At 34.5% G+C, this 16,952-nt stretch overlaps 1 protein-coding gene across 2 annotated transcripts; it reads left to right on the top strand.

The window, feature by feature from the left end:
* The first annotated feature begins 1,277 nt into the window (after nucleotides 1-1,277).
* LOC6036489 lies at nucleotides 1,278-13,892 on the top strand. Of its 2 annotated transcripts, XM_038249443.1 has the most exons (7): nucleotides 1,278-1,589; nucleotides 6,065-6,133; nucleotides 8,611-9,266; nucleotides 9,327-9,619; nucleotides 9,686-9,854; nucleotides 13,322-13,487; nucleotides 13,697-13,892. In XM_038249443.1, exons 1-7 carry the CDS (start codon nucleotides 1,383-1,385, stop codon nucleotides 13,811-13,813), a joined length of 1,677 nt encoding a protein of 558 aa, XP_038105371.1. In that variant the 5' UTR covers nucleotides 1,278-1,382; the 3' UTR covers nucleotides 13,814-13,892. The 2 variants fall into 2 exon arrangements, with proteins under 2 accessions (XP_038105371.1, XP_038105373.1); XM_038249445.1 differs by lacking the exons at nucleotides 1,278-1,589; nucleotides 6,065-6,133 and adding an exon at nucleotides 8,287-8,494 and having other exon boundaries at nucleotides 13,697-13,890.
* Nucleotides 13,893-16,952: the final 3,060 nt, after the last annotated feature.

Genomic DNA, 16,952 nt, shown 5'->3' with positions numbered 1-16,952 from the left:
TCGGAACTCGGAAATTGCTGGCGTAAATGACTCAAAACTGGTTTCGTTTGTCGTTGGGTTTGTCGGTACCGCCACGTGGTAGTCGTTCAACTAGACTAAATTATCGTCCAGGATGTTTTTTTTTACCTTACAGTGGGAAATTACAAATAAAAAAACAAAATTAAATTTAAAAAAAATAATGCTACAGAAGGCGAAAGAAGGCTCAAGAAAATCAATTAATAACAAAATATTTATAAAAAAAAGCTTAAAAATCCCACTGTTCTAACCAAACAACATCGCGAGACATGATCGTTGCTGCTATTTTTTTGTCGCTGCCTCCAACCGGTTGATATTGAAAGCAAAGTTGATCTGGTCATCATCGCGGCGTCGTTGTTGGCGTCGTCATCGTCGTGTTTCGTGTTCCACATTCACTTGGCATGTAAGTATCTGTTGTTCCACACTAGGCTCTTCGAACAGCATAACTAAATTAGCTAAGCGCTTCGCAGGAAAATTTATGTTTTCAAACATTATTTTTGAATTACAAAATTTGGAATCATACACAGCAAAAAATCCGATGGTAAAATCGCATGTAAAAGCATGCACATCACCTTCGTCAAAAAAAACACTTAATATTACACAATTTGTACAATTTTTGCAATCACAAAAAAAAGTTGCAACCGACGGGATTCAAACCCAGCACCAACAGTGAGGACTGGCGCCTTAGCCCACTCGGCCATCAGACCGATGTAAAGCTGGAAGGATAAACGCATATATGAGCTTGACATTTCGGTCAAGTAGGTTTCCCATACTGATAGGCTACATATTTCAGGGTGTAAAATCACATAAAATTGCATAAAATAATTCAATATTTATTTTACACCCAAGCCTTTTACACGCAGCTGGATTACTACTTTTTTAGCTGTGATAGTGTATCACAACATAAAAAAAACCCAATTTTAAAAGTTTTTTACAATTATTTTTCAAAGTTTGTGTCGAGAAACAAATTTCTCAGCAAATTTTTAAAATTGATTTAATTTAAAAAATCTATTCAAGAGAATTAAAAAATCTACATATTTCTCAATATTATTCTTTTTAAAAGATCAAAATCCTTAAAGATTAACAAAAAATCATTTAAACACTTCATCCCAATCTGGCGCAGACGATCGCGATCGCGCAAGGAAGTTTCGTTCGGCTCGTGATCGCGCTCGTGCCTCGGTGAGTTGGGGCAAAAATTAAGGAAGGAAGCGACGAACTCGACGACGCAATCCCCGCGAGGTAGGTCAGTCAGTCAGCGGTGAGTCGCGCGATCGAACGGGTCGGTTTTATTGGATTGGATTATTTTTGGGTTCGCGATCGTATCGAGAGACGAAGATCGAAGGGTTGAAGGACTTTTCCGGTTGAAGATGGTGGAGACGGCGGTGACGAAGGCGGCATCGATGACCAAACTGGCCATCGGGAAGCCGAGTGAAATCGTGGTCACACCGGCGCCTGGAGCAAATGGAAATGACGATCACTACAATCCGTCCGTGAGGATTCTGCACATTCCGAAGCAGCCGGATGGGTCGTGTGGGTTTCATCTGTCCCGCAGCAAGTGGGATCCGTATCCTTGGGTTAGTGACTCAGCGTGAGAAGTGTGTGTTTGTGTGGTGGGATTCGAAACAACAACAATATCTGTGAAGTGTGAAGTGATCGTTCAGTGATTGAAATTAATACAGACGGGGAGTAAAAGACCTTGATCACGGGTCTATAGAGTCGATTTTTGTGATGATAAACAGTCTGGCTGGAGTGCGAGTAGTCTGTAATGACTAACTTCCTTTAGATCAAGGTTGATCTAGGGATGAAGGAATGGTGCTTCAGATATTGTTTGGCGTTAAAGAAATCTTTTAATTTAATTTTTATGTTACAAAGTGGCAAAATAGTAGTTTATGCAACAAGTTGCAAAAAGAGGATTTTTTCAGCACGAGTCGTACATTTATCCAACGAGGTTCACCGAGTTGGATGAATACGACGAGTGCTGAAAAAATCAAGTTTTGCAACGAGTCCCATACAACATTTTTTGCAATTCCGAAAAACACCCATTGAGTGAAATATAAGTCAAATTTTCATGTATATTGTCAATAAATCGTTTAAATCAAAAAAATGTTGAAAAGCGTTACTTTTCGAAACAAGTGCTAAAAAGTTCAACTTTTCAGCACCCATTTCAGTGCTGAAAAGTAGAACTTTTCAGCATTTATTTTGAAAAGTGTTGCTATTTGATTCTGTTATTTCTGGTACAGAAAAGTAGGCTATTTCGTCATTCAAGAATGACAGGAAAAGTATGCAGTTTCACGACGGAATTGCAAAAAGAAAATTTAAATAATTATTTGTCAAAAATTTGTTCATCGTTTGAAAGCTAAATTAACTAATTTGAACAAACAAGTTTGACTGAAACCTTAAGTTATAAAGCATTAATTTGAGACATATTTGATTTGAATATATTGTTCACAGGTAGAGCAAAATACTGTTTTTAAAAATATTACAAAAAATAAAATGGATGACACAATATGCCAAATATGGATAAACGGTGCACAAATTTTAGTATCTCCAAATCTACGGGAAGTATCGAAGTATTTTTTATTAATTTCCAGAAATGTTGTCAAATAAACGATTCAAAAATCTTGACTATTTATACAATCATTTTTCTCAGTGATATTTCGAGGTTTTTCTGGGCGATTGGTCTCTTGGGCAAATTTGTTTGTAATGATAAAGGCAATTAAGTAACAAAAATTTTCATTTAATTCATATTTTATTTTGGTCCGCTGAAATATATTATAAATGTTAAAAATATCAAAAGACAAATCCAACTTTTAGTCAAAAATGCGTTATTTTTAAATATAGTACAATTTTTTTTCTAAAAATAAAACTTATCAAACTTATTAATTAAAGAGCAAAAAAATACATATTTTTGAATATTTGCATACTCTTCACCGAAATAAAAAAAAGTACAACATTCCTAAATTCTAGGAATTTTGCCTCCTTTTCTTATTAAGTAATTCAAAAAACCCGATTACTAAATAAGGAAAGCAGCCATAATTCTTAGAATTTAGGAATTTGGTACTTTTTTTTTATTTCAGTGTTCGTATGGAATAACCATCAGGGAATTGTTTGAAATTATGTATGGATGAACGGGATGAACAATACAACCAAAATGATTTAATTTTCATTGGAAAGCCATTTAAAGTGGGATAAAAATACTTAATTTGTCACTAAATAATGTTTTTATCTTTTTGACATATTTTCATAGTAAATAATTCACGCAGTAAATTTTTGCATAAATTTCACTAATTTATACAATAGATTATGCTTGAAAGTGCACGAAACTTTTAAATCTGCACTAAAAAGTCTCAAAATCAACAAGATACTTACCAAATAGAGACTTTTAAAGGAAATACATAGAGTCCAGACTCGATTTTCCGAAGCCTCGATTATCCGATGTTTTGTTTGGGACTTCGGATAATCGAATCACGAACAAAAACATTTTTTTTCGTTTTATTTTATTTTCTTACTTTTAACATCAAATTCGAGTTCTGCTACACCAGTCAAATTTGGATGGTTGATTGCCTTTTAAATTAAAAAATGCATTTTTTCAATATTTCATCACCGCCATCTTGGATAAAAAAAATTCGATTATCAGAAGTGAAATTTTGTGAAATGTTAACACAACAAATTTACAAAAACTTGACCATTGAAAATACGTCCAAAAGTTATGAAAAAATGTGAAAAAAGAAATATTTAAAATGTCATAACCGATATTAACACCAATGAAAATTATGCTTGGTTCAGAAATCAAATATTTAATAATAAAAACAATTATACAGCAATTCCCCACGAAAACAGCATGGAAAAAAACAAAAGTGCTCGGATCGGGCTTAAAATTTTCATGGGGGTTCCCTGGCCGAAATAATTAGACCCGTTTTTTTTTGTTTGGCCATTAGGGTGACCTACGCCGTGTTAGGGTGGTCCGAAAAATGGCAATTTTCGTCGATTTTCGCAAAAACCACTTTTTTCGAAAAATCATAACTCCTCACCATTTTAACCGATTTCAATTGTATTACACGCAAATGAAAGGTGATAAGTTGGCCTTTCAAAGAAAAATAGTAAGAAGTTTCAAAAATCTAGCCTAACATATGAAAAGGGCGTATGAAACTTTAAAATGCCGTTTTGATGGTGTCTGGACCAAAGAGCCTATGACTGGAAATATTTTTATCGGATTCCCGGACATTTTTACATAACATACCAAAAATGGGAGGAGTTCATCAACGCGCAAAAACCGGAGAATGACGAAAATGGCAATAAATCAACTTTTTTCACTAAAACTGCGATAACCTTAAAATTTCAGCGATGACCTATAGATGTTTGGGTACCAAAATTTTCGTAATTAAAAGACGCAACTTTTGGTACCCAGACATGTATAGGTTATCGCTAAAAATTTTAAGTTATCGCAGTTTTAGTGAAAAAAGTTGATTTTTTGCCATTTTCGTCATTCTCCGGTTTTTGCGCGCGGCGCGTCAAAAAACACGGATTTTATTTTCAAAAAATCATATCTCGGAATCCTGTTAATGAGCTCCTCCCATTTTTTAGTATGTTATTTCATATGTTAGGCTAGATTTTTGAAACTTCTTACTATTTTTCTTTGAAAGGCCATTTTATCACCTTTCATTTGCGTATAAGACAATTGAAATCGGTTAAAATGGCGAGGAGTTATGATTTTTCGAAAAAAGTGGTTTTTGCGAAAATCGACGAAAATGGCCATTTTTCAGACCACCCTAACACGGCGTAGGTCACCCTAATGGCCAAACAAAAATACGGGTCTAATTATTTCGGCCAGGAACCCCAGAAAAATTTTGAGCCCGATCAGAGGACTATTGTTTTTTTCCATGCTGTTTTCATGGGGAATTGCTGTATATAAAATCCTATTTTGTTAGTATCTTGAAAGATAAGAAAAAAAATCAAGGTCATCGACAATTTTCATATTTTTTTTTTAAATTGGGACGAGTTTTGACACGTTAATTTTGTCTGCACAGAAAAAAATGATGCTAATATTCATCAGAATATGGTGACTGATTTTGTGTCAAAAAATTTTAATATTACATCTGAAAATTATGAATTTTCGTCAGTTTCTGATGAATATTCATCAGGTTTAAATTTTTACACATTTTTAGGTTATATTACTCAAAAAAGAGGTAATATTCAACCTACCAAATTTTCAACATTCCAAAATTCAACTTTTTTATATGATGGCATATTTGTTTATTCAGTATCTTGTATCTTGTGGGCTCATGCGTGGACAATCTTCAAACAGAAATTTCGTTTATTTGGTTTTTGAAGAATCTCATAAGCTTGAATTTAAAAATAAGCAAAAAATAGTATGCAATAATTGTCAAAAGAATTGAAATCATGGTTCAAGAGCTTCAAACTATTTTCAAGTGGAAATTTTCCTCAAAGCAAAATTGATTTCTCACGCACTCGCTAACCAAATCTGTAAACAAAATTATCAAATTAGCTCATTAAACACGATGATCAAACCGGTTTACCTGACGTCAAGGTGCATTTCTAGTCATCCCGCGTCCATAAAAACTACCAAAAATATATACTTATACAGTTCGAGTTTACAAGCGATGTGGCTAATCACATGACCATAGAATCATCTTTTTTTTTTTGCCACAGGCTGTTGAGAGACCTTGGCCGTGAAGAAGTCGTTGGTGTTGTTACTCTAGTATATGGTTGTTCTGTGAAAGATGAACTGCAGTTGCGGTTCATGGTGGTAGATCGTGGATAAAAATGAGAACCTTTCTGATGTGATTTTTTTCTAATTTTTTTTTTAAATTCATTTCAATTACATCGGATTTCATCAATAATTATTGAGTACATTTTCTCAACGACACCGTTCAACGCATTTCAACCTTATTTTCGAGTAAAAAAATCTCCACCAACCAGTTATTACGTTACATGAAATCTGTTGTGTTGTGCATCGAGCTGAGGTAACTGACACTCTCGCTTTTTTTTTATTTCCTTCTTTTTTCGCGCTTTTTACTTTTTGCTCTAGGTCAGTGGAGTGGACGAAGAGTCGCCGGCTGAGGTGACCGGATTGAAGGCCGGTGACTGCGTGCTTGAGGTGAGTTTTGTACACCGTGCTGCTGTGGGAGCTTTGGACGAGACTGTTGACGTTGAGGTCTTTTGGGAAGCTTGTGGCTGAGTTTCTCTATAGAGTGTACTAAAAACTAAAAACTAAAAACTAAAAACCAAAAAATAAAAACTTAAAACTAAAAACTAAAAACCAAAAACTAAAAACTAAAAACTAAAAACTAAAAACTAAAAACTAAAAACTAAAAAATAAAAACTAAAAACTAAAAACTAAAAACTAATAAATCAAGTGATATGAGTTCTGCGACTCCATTTTAGGTTGGTACAAATTTTAATTAAAGTTTTTGTCACCCAACCCCCCCCCCCCCCCCACCCCCTGCCCTCATCAAAGTAAGCCTGAAAAATCAGTTTGCAAAAAGTAAAATATTTAAAAAAAAAACATCAAAAGTATTAAAATTTAAGTGCATTCATCTGAAATCAATTTAAAATTCATCCCCTTGCGTTTAGAATCTTTTCTTTCATGTTTGGGTTTATTTTAAAATCCTTTGAATTTTTGAAAAAAATTAATCTTTAATATTACAAAAAGTTTTTTTGTTGTTCAAATTTTTGTTTTGGTCAATTTCTTACACTTTTTGAAGACAAATGATTGCAAAACAACTAAACTAGTGTAAAATGCATTTTGAAACACTTTTTGCATTCAAGTTTTGAGACTATGGCTTGTTTATTCAATTTTTCTATTTTTTTGTCCCCCTCGACCCCGGCCAGAGCCGAGGACAAAAACTTTGAAAAATATTCGCATCGGCCTTAGTTAAATTTAATTAGTTGATGGCCTTTCAAATTACATAATGCATTTTTCAATATTTTTGTGATTCGACTATCCGAAGTGACACTTTTCCAAGGTCTTCGGATAATCGAGTATGGACTGTACTCAAAACTTTCACAAAACTACGTATTTTCTAAAATATGCATACAATTTTAGTTTTTTACAATATGAGTATGAAAAAGTCAAGATTTTTTCATAAATGTCTAAATTAATCATATTTTTTTTTGTTTATAATAAAAAAAATCACAAAACTAGGTATTTTTGAAAATTTACTCAAAATTTTAGTTATTGTAACACGGGTAATTTTTTTTAAAGGGATTCATATATTTTGTTTTTTTTTTAAATTCTTTAAATTTTCACAAAACTACGTATTTTTGAAAAATTACAGATTTTTTTCAATTTAAGTATGATATAATCGAGAATTTTTCCTTAAATTAAAAAAAAATAATAGGAAAAACCATACATTTTCAAAATATTAAGTATTTTGTACATTTAAAAAATAATGCTTTGATAACTTTTCCAAAAATATGCAGTTTTGTTTCAATTTTGCGTCTATAAAAAAGTGTTATTCCTTTGGAATCCAAAAAAATTACGTTCATTTGATACCCATATTGAACATAACTGAAATTAAGAATATTTTTTTAAATACGTAGTTTTGTAAAAAAAAACTTTGAGTATTTCAATGAAAAATTTAAAGTATGACAAAATCCTGATCATTTCATGCACATATTGCAATAATAAAATTACGAGTATTTGTTTGAGAAACATTGCATGATTTTTACAGTTAAAAAATATGTATTTTTGTGAAATTTTGTCACGTAATTTCAATTGGAATGGTTATCATTATTCCGATCCAAAAAACTATTATTTTTGAAGTTTTAATGATTTTCATAGAGTTAAAGCTAATGTCTCCGATATAGCGATGGCGGTGAAGTTGGCGATGATTGAATATTCAGGAAAATTGGTAATTTGAATATTCATGCAAATTTGATTGAAATTAGGTCGCAAACTCGAATTTGATGTTAAAAGCAAGGAATAAAAATGTTTTTTTTTTTGTTTATGGATCGACTAACCATAGTCCCATACTAACCTTCAGATAACACTGACCTACAAAAAATTACAAATACTACTGCGCAGGCTCAACTCGAGGGGAAGCATGAAGTTTGGGGTCACCAGAAACACTTACTCATTGATTTTTTCAAAAATATTTAGGCAAGGCCGAATGGTTTTTCTCCAAAGTTTGTATGGAGAATTAGGCCGGTTCATCGCTGTTGCATACAATCCAAAAATTGCATGCAATATGTGGGAGTAGCGAACAGCAATAAATCTCCATACAATTAGGTTTTACACCGTGACGTCATTTGACAGCTCGTGTGCACTGTTTACATGGTCCATGTAAACAGTGCACTCCTTTCTAACTTCCAAATCGAGTCGGCGTGAAACCTAATCTTTGGAGAAAAACAATTCGGCCCTGCCTAAATATTTAAAAAAAAATCAAAGTGCACGTGTTTCTGGGGACCTCAAACTTCATGCTTCCCCTCGAGTTGATCCTGAGCAGAAATTTTGTTGGTCGGTGTAATCAAACTTTAGGGAATCGAGCTTTGAATAATCGAAACTTCTGACCAACGTCAAAATGAAGTTGATTTTGGAATTCAATCTAATTATTCTTCTCATCTCAAACCCAGGTCAACAATGAGGACGTCCTGGGCATGCGAATCGCCGAAGTGGCTGGCATGGTGCGCTCCAAAACGGACACCGTCACGCTGCTGCTCTGGAGCACCGGCATGGAACCGACCTGCAATCCGGAATCCCTGTGCTGCGGCCCGATGCCCATCAACCTGGAGCGCCTCTCGGCCAGCATGCAAACCATCGTGGCGGCCCTCGAGTGTCCGGTCTGCTTCGACACGATCCCTCCGCCGGTGTTCCAGTGTCAAAACGGTCACCTGGTTTGCTCGAGGTGTCGCGTCCGGTCGGAAAAGTGCGCCATCTGTCGGGAAAAGTACACTGTCGGGAGGTCGCTGCTGGCCGAGCAGGTCTATCAGTCGATTACGGAGGCGTTTCAGCTGAGTGAGGGCGGGGACGGGAAGTTGCGGGAACGCCTTTTTGGGGCCAAGTGCAACCGGAAGAGCCGCGCCGGCGGAAGTCCGTTTAATAGCGAAGGGAATTTGCCATCTGGCGGGAAACCGCTGCACTCGCACACGCACAAGTTTCTGGCGAAGATCATGGGCAAGGCTTCGTCGGTGGGGAACTTGAGCAAAGCGGCCTGTGGGGAGTCTTGCGGGGGAGATTTGCAGTCACTGAAGGGGAAGTCGCTGTCGCTGTCGTCGAGTGAGATTTTCAAGTGAGAATTCCTTTCAATATTTTGAATGTTTAGCAAATAACTTGTTTTTCCTCCCAACAGTCGCGACAACACGGTCTCCGTTCCCCGCTGTACCTCGGCCAACCGGCTCGCCCCGGAACTGACCACTTCCTGCAACAGCCTGTCTGCGGTCACATCGACCACCCCGCGCCGACCAACCTCGTCCCTGTCGTGCAACGTCTCGGCCGAAAGTCTGAGCAGCATTCCGGAAAACGGTGGCTTCCAACTGGTGGTGCCATCTTCCGTCAACGGTCAAAAGCAGAGAATCGTCGGAATTGAATCCGAGTGCAGCTTGTGCTGTCCTTGTGGCGAGTATTGCAACGATAAGATCGGTGGTAAGGAAGACGACTTGGATTTCGCAACCCCACCCTCAAAACTGAGCGCCCCGTGTTTATTTACAGCTTCCGAGCTGGACCGGCACGTGACGGAGCGCCACCGGACGCCAATCATTTCGTTTGGGACGGCCTCGGCGGAGATTTCGCTGCCGCCCAGGACACCTGTTGACAACGCCTGCCTGGTGCTGGTGCTGGATGGTCGTAAATTTTGGCTGAAATTAATCTCGGATCCAAGGTAAGTGGGGCGGGTGGGTCGGTCGTCATAAATTAGTGCACCAGAATGCGGGTGGCCACGTGCATCGTAGCGGGGGCTGGCCACGGTCGAATGACCATTTTCCCGACTTGGGAAATATTTGATTTATGAACCTAATTGCTTTGGAAGTGCGAATTCCGGAGTGCATGAGGTTTGGTTGGTGCAATAATTACTAATTCCAGCTGAAATTGCAAAGTCAACATTTTGAAGGAAAAAAAAGCTGTAAAATGCATTGCATTATTACAGATTTCGTACAATCGTTTGGTCATAAATTGATGAATAGAGAGAATGCGTAACGTGATTTTCGAATGATCCCACTTTGTTTACATCTACAAATTAGGAGCCTGTTCAAGCACAAGCATGACTGTTTTCTTACTGGTAAATGAGCTGTTTTATAATCAATAGTATGTGTTTAATTTTATTAAGTTTTTGACATTTTTTGCTAGAAAATGGTCGCGTTTCGATCGGTTAGAAGAGATTTTTCTTTTTTTTACGGGTGACGAAGAACTGCGTCGGGAATTCTCTGGCTGATTTTGGAATCCTGCAGCTCTTCCTGGTTCAGCGAAAAAACATCGCTAATCCTAGCGAAGCTGATCCAACAAATAGAGAAGATTTTCACCAAACCAGGTTTTCAAACGGAATCAAACAATAAAGTCAGCTTCTGGATTGATACAACCGCATAAACAACTTCCATTCATAATTATAAAAAATGACGATCTCGCCTTAAACTTCCTTAAGATTTCTTGACTTTAAATCCAGGTCCTCAAAAGCCACACATTTTTCATTCTTGCACAAAAAAACACTTTTTAATGATCGATAACAATACTCTCTACTTTTGGCGAACAGTAAATTGGTTCCATTTTGACAGTTCAAAATTGAGGCTGTTTTGCGAACCACTATTCAGCACCCAGGACATAAATATCAAATTTATCCTCCTTCTTCAATGTTTTTCCCAGCATGGATTTTTTTCTCTAATTTAAATTTGTGTGCTAAAAAACTTCTATAATTAATTGTAAGCTATTCAAAAACACTAAATTACGCTTAAAAATGCGTTTGGAATCAAATAAAGAACTATTGTTAATATTTTGCTTTTTTTCTGGAAACATATCAATAATGATGATTAAAACAATTGTTTATATTTCTATTTCCAAATTTCTAAAATCGAACAAGAAATTTAAAAAAATCAATTAGAAAATTAAATAATTAGAAAATTAAACAATTAAATAATTAGAAAATTAAACAATTAGAAAATTAAACAATTAAACAATTAGAAAATCAGAAAATAAAACAATTAAACAGTTAAACAATTAAACAATTAAACAATTAAACAATTAAACAATTAAACAATTAAACAATTAAACAATTAAACAATTAAACAATTAAACAATTAAACAATTAAACAATTAAACAATTAAACAATTAAACAATTAAACAATTAAACAATTAAACAATTAAACAATTAAACAATTCAATAATTAAACAATCAAACATTTTAATTTTCGTACGGTCAGGCTTGAAAGGGTTAAAATGATTTTCTAAACATGGGAAGAATAAAAATTCTCGAAAAAGAATGGAGTAGTATAGGGTTAATATTCATTTTAATTATTTGGATAAAGATAAGTTCGTCTCACTTGACGGTACTACACTGCCCCTGATTGCATGAATGTCCCATATGCATTATCATCGCTTTTCAGTTATTGATGCAAATATTGATGCATTGCTGCAAAATGATCGTTTTTGTATATATTTTTATTTGTATATGTTTTTAATTTTGTATATTTTTTTAAGTTTGTTTAGAAGCATTTTAAGAAATACCTATTTTTCACATTTTAACACAAACATGAAGTTAAAGCAAAAACATAATTATTGAAAATTTCATTTTTTTACATGTTTTAGTGAATTAATAAAGACACTGGGCAAAACATATTTGGCATTGTTGCCAATTTGAGAAAAAATCAAATTTTTTGGAAAACTTTGAACTTGTCATAAATTATAATTTAAATTAATATTTTCAATTTTCAATTCTGGTTTTGCGAAAATTTTTTTTTTTTTTTTTTTTTTTTTTTGGGAGGGTGATCCAGCCGCACATCGTTGATGTCGAAACCTCTAAACTGGGCCCTCGTCCTGTCACGTCCGTCAGTAGTCTTGTCGTACATTACAACTAGAATCAGATCTGCCAATGAATTAGTACACTTCGACCAAATAAACACTGACGCTGTATGGATCTGACTCTAGAATAAATGCACAGTTGTGTGTTATTCATAAGTCCAAAATGTTCAATTATTCATATAAGTCCAAATATTCATTGCGGAATTATTGCGGATTCCTACCTAACTTGAATTGAATACAAGATTTGAAGCAACCTATCCGAAAGCTACTCTTATCTCAAATCCCCGACATATTAATTAATAGCCAAAAAATCTAGAACGTTTCTTTTAAAACCTGTCTGGCTTCTTAAAAAAAATAATAATAATAATAGCAGTTCATATTTTACAAGTCGTGAATTGGAATAGAGACGACCATTTGATCGTCAGAATTCCAGTAGATCCTCGATTCGCAACAATGGTCGATACAATCATAATCCGACAACCGTTAGTTCAACAGATCAACGAATTTAGTCCGATATCATTTCACTATTGATTGATCGAGACTCTACGGAAATTTTGACAAATCATAATGGTTTTTATGCTACTTGAATGAAAATCACCGATTCTAATAGAATTACTAAATTCACTGTTACTAATTTTGTCTCTAAATAACTAAAGGCAAAGTATAAAAAGTTGATATTTATAGTTAAAATCTTAAATTCTACAAAAACTAAATAAAAAAAACCCCGCATCCTAACCTGACACCCACATTAAGATAGGGAAAAATCACATATGTAGCGGTTCATTGTACAAATGTGATATTTCCACTATCGGAGAACCTCCTTGTCTCGATGACAGCTTACCGGCCATCGATTAAGCCCTGAGACTGCGCCAAAGTGGGTTCTCGCAGCATGAAGTGGTGTCCATGTGTAAAAATGGAAGCTTCAGCAATATACTGAACACTTCGATTTTAATTCCACATCGAATCAAATCATACTCTTTGCCAAACAAGCATCAAACCTATGACACTCATTATGACAAAGCCCAGGGAATTCTGGTTTTGCGAAAATTTTGCAATGTTATATATTAACTATATTTTTTCATTCCGACAAAAATTTTATCAACATTTTAAACACAAAACTTACAATTGAAAAGCGCTTAATTTTACATATTTAGTTTTTTTCGTCATTTATTGGTTATAATAGAGTCAATTTTTTTTTATATTTATCTCCCATGGAATTGCAATCGCACCAAGTCTAGCTCCACTGCCTTGTTTATATCGTACTTATCCCATCGAAATTACTGGGGCAGTGGCTTTCATTTTGATTTTCATTTCGATTCTCCCTCCCCCTTCCCTTGCAGCTCCATCGGCGATATCTTCATCTCGGCGCTGTTTCAGGGTGGCGAAGCGGAAAGCCGCAACTACGCGCTCGAGGTGGTCATCCGGAAAGCCGGCCCCAACCACATCCTGGGCAAGGAGCTCATCTCCCGGTCCGAGGTGCACCCGATGCAGGCCAAATCGTGGAATGTAAGTGGCGTCTGTGAAGGGGGGGTGGTTTGATAAGCCATTTTAGTGTTATTTGTATTTGCATGTTTGTCTTATTTGCCATTTTTTGAATTATTTGTTTAAATTAAAAATGAAAATTTATCTTGGCAAATGAGACAAATATGCACTCATGGACAGTAAACAGTCAGACTGATATGACTAGTAATTAATTCTCACACTTTCATATACAGGATATTAGCAACACCCGGAGTGGCGTGTTCTACTCGGCCGACTCCATCCGGTCTACTTTTGAGCCGGAAACAGAAATCCTCCTGAAGGCCAGCATCAAACGGTTGGCAGATCTGTAGTTTGAAGAGTTTGATTTGTATAGATAGTCTTTAATTTCATTTAAATTTTTTATTTAATTCTAAGTTTTACTGAAATAAATATTTTCAAACAGGCAAAACAAATGTTTATATTGTTTCCACTTGTATCGTGCCACAAGTTGCGGCTTTGGTCAAGGTTTCCCCGGTAAGTACGCGACTAAAGAGTAAATGTTTTTTCCGAAAAACAAAAGGGCCATCACTCTCGCAAACGGGACGGCCGAGCAGAGATTGTTGTTGATTTTAACGGTTTGGTGCTGACGAAGGTTTGCCTAATGGATATTGCTATTGTTTTGTGAACGGTTGTAGTTGAAGTTGAGTTCTATCATTACTTGAAGTGGGCTTGTGGAAAATTGTTTGGAGGATTGCTAAATTTTGGGACCACTTGAAGCAGTCTGCTTTGCGCAATACTTTTGTAAAGATGTAAATTTAGCAACTGAATGCTTCCTGAACTACAATTTATAAGTAAAAAAATTTCGGCTTTTTAACTATTTTCCCGATTTTTAAGCGAAGATGGCGTTACGAATGGTGCACGCCCGAAATGTCGAAATCGCGCAGTGTTACCAACATTCAAAAAAATGTGACTGTCATGCCATGGCAAACTTTTTGTTGCAATGTTGATTCCACTGCGTGATTTTGACATTTGGGGAGTAACGCCTTCTTCGCTTAAAAATCTGGATAGCCTGAGAGGTTTGTTATAATAGACATGGATAGGGGATATGAAGGCTATTAGATCTCTAGTTTGTATACACAGTTTTCTAAGAGTCGATCAAAAACTCATCAAAAGACTTTTTTTATTTTGATTAGTTTATCAAAAATGTATTTTTCTTTGAAAATATGCTTTTGAGCATGAACTGCCTAAAAACATTTTTAATTTGATAAATTTAATGCGTTTGATGCAAAAGTAGTAAATTTTCTAAATTCTTACCGATCTGTGGTCCCAAAATAAAAAAATGTAAAAAGATCAAATAGATTTTACTTGTTTCAAAATGCATAATTAGGAGTTATACAATGGATGCTGAATAGTTTACAATAAATTTTAGTCAATTATTCTTTCGCTCTTTTTTTGGGAAAGTTTTGAAAAAAATTACAATGGCCTTACTTGATGACTATGATGCAATATTTCTTTATTTATAGATGATAAAGTCGAATAACACTTTAAAAGAGGTTTAAAATATAGAGAATCCTCTTTTTGCGCGATACGATACTTTTTCTTCTTCTAATTTGTCGGTTTCTCAGGAACGACGTAACTTTTTTGCAATCTTTTGAAAGCAATTCGTAGGTTTTGATCAGATCTACAAAACGTTTTTTGAAGCCTGCAAAACCGTTGTATGGCTTAAGAGAAATCGACGAAATAAAAAACGTAACGCCTCCCCGTAAAAAGAGGTTTCTCTGTATACTCACGGTGTGTTTTCTAGGCAACCTTAAGAAGAAAAATTAGTCATCGCTACTTTCAAATGTGTCTTATGAAATTTTCTCAGCTTTCCAATGCTTCTAAGAGCGAAATGTTTCATCGAGAATTTCTGAGATATCTTTATTTTATGTTTTTTGTTTTAAAATCCTTCATCATTTATTGGAAACTTTTTAATAACAGTTTAGGAAACTTGTCAAAACTTGACGTGTTCTATGTGTCATTTACTCATAAAAATGTGCAAAATTATACAATAAACAACTTTGTAAAAGGTTGCAAATTGCTAAATATTTAAAAAATTAAGTTTTAATTGAGTTTCTGAATATGCGGGATTTATTCAGAAATTAAAATCAGAAAACCGTATTTAAATATATGTTTACAAGACTTAATAGATTATTACAAAAATTTAGATTTAATGAATAAATATCATATTTCCTTAACCAAACATCAACCAGTTGCATGGATACCAAAACATGTTATTTACTTGAAATTGAACTTAAAATTACAGGAGAATTACTTTTCAAGAGAATGAAAGTTTTTTTTTTAGTTTTTGGTATGAAATGATCAAGTAATCTGCAATGTTATAGAAGTATTATCTGTTTTAAAAACGTTTACAAGTATCTCGAGTTTTTTTCAAATAGCTTGTATTGAGGCTTCTGTTTGATTTTTGTTAAAATCAATATTTTATTTTGATTTAACAAAAAAATTTTTTCGTTCGTTTGCAACGTTCTCAGTTGAAACACAAAATTTTAATGATACTTTCAACAGTAACAAAAATATATATTTACTTTATACCTATGAAAATATGACTTTTGAAGCATGCAACATTAATTTGTAGTACATTTCCGATTTTAAATCATGTTTTGTATCTATGTTCCTGGTTAATGGTTAAATCCTGGTGATATTTGCTTAAACAAAATAAATATCATATCTATCTATATATATAAAAAATTTCGACGGTTTTGTTCGAACGCGAATCAGTTCAATACGGAGCGTCGGATCGAGGTGCTCTTTGTTGCGTTAGGTTCGTGTAAGCCCAAGGAAGGTTTATATGCTAAAAAATGCCACTTTAGCCACTCTGGGACCGATTCCTTAGCATTTGCAGATTGTATGGGAACATTTACGTAAACTCAAATTTTGATCACAGGAGGCTGAATAAGCAAACAAGCTATACGTCAACAAACGAATAAAAGGCAGAACGAAGTTTGTCGGGTAAGGCTTGTTTATTCATAAAAATGCAATAACAATCTCACACCTGCAAAAAATTTGGTAGTATCAGCCAAATCAGAGCAGACACGTGATATATGTTGACAAAAATTATGTAATAATCTATTAATTGTAGTAAAATTTTCATTTAAATACGGTTTTATAATTCTAATTACTGAATAAATTCCACAAGTTCAAAACTCAGTTGAAATATAATTTTAAAAATGTTTAGTGATTTGCAACATTCTCCAAATTTGTTTCTTGTCTTATTTTGCCCATTCTGATGAGTAAAAGACACATAAAACACATCATTTAACTAGTTTTCTGAACTGTTTTTAAAAGTTTTCAATAAATGATGAAGGATTTTTAAACAAAAACTTAAAATAAAGATTTCTCAGAAATTTCTTGATGAAAAATTTTGCTCTTAGAAGCATTGGAAAGCTGAGAAAATTTCTTATAAGACACATTTAAAAGTAGCGATGACTATTTTTCCTGACAAGGTTGTTC

The sequence above is a fragment of the Culex quinquefasciatus genome, chromosome 1, assembly GCF_015732765.1.
Source record: "Culex quinquefasciatus strain JHB chromosome 1, VPISU_Cqui_1.0_pri_paternal, whole genome shotgun sequence".
Lineage (NCBI taxonomy): Eukaryota > Metazoa > Arthropoda > Insecta > Diptera > Culicidae > Culex > Culex quinquefasciatus.
Note: the sequence above shows the minus strand (reverse complement) of the source record. Positions and strands in the feature narration are given on the sequence as shown.

Coding starts and splice junctions, on each gene's coding strand:
- LOC6036489 (XM_038249443.1), top strand. CDS start 1,383: ATGGTGGAGACGGCGGTGACGAAGGCGGCATCGATGACCAAACTGGCC. Junction 6,134..8,610: donor CCGGTGACTGCGTGCTTGAG/GTGAGTTTTGTA, acceptor TCTCAAACCCAG/GTCAACAATGAGGACGTCCT. Junction 9,855..13,321: donor AAATTAATCTCGGATCCAAG/GTAAGTGGGGCG, acceptor CTTCCCTTGCAG/CTCCATCGGCGATATCTTCA.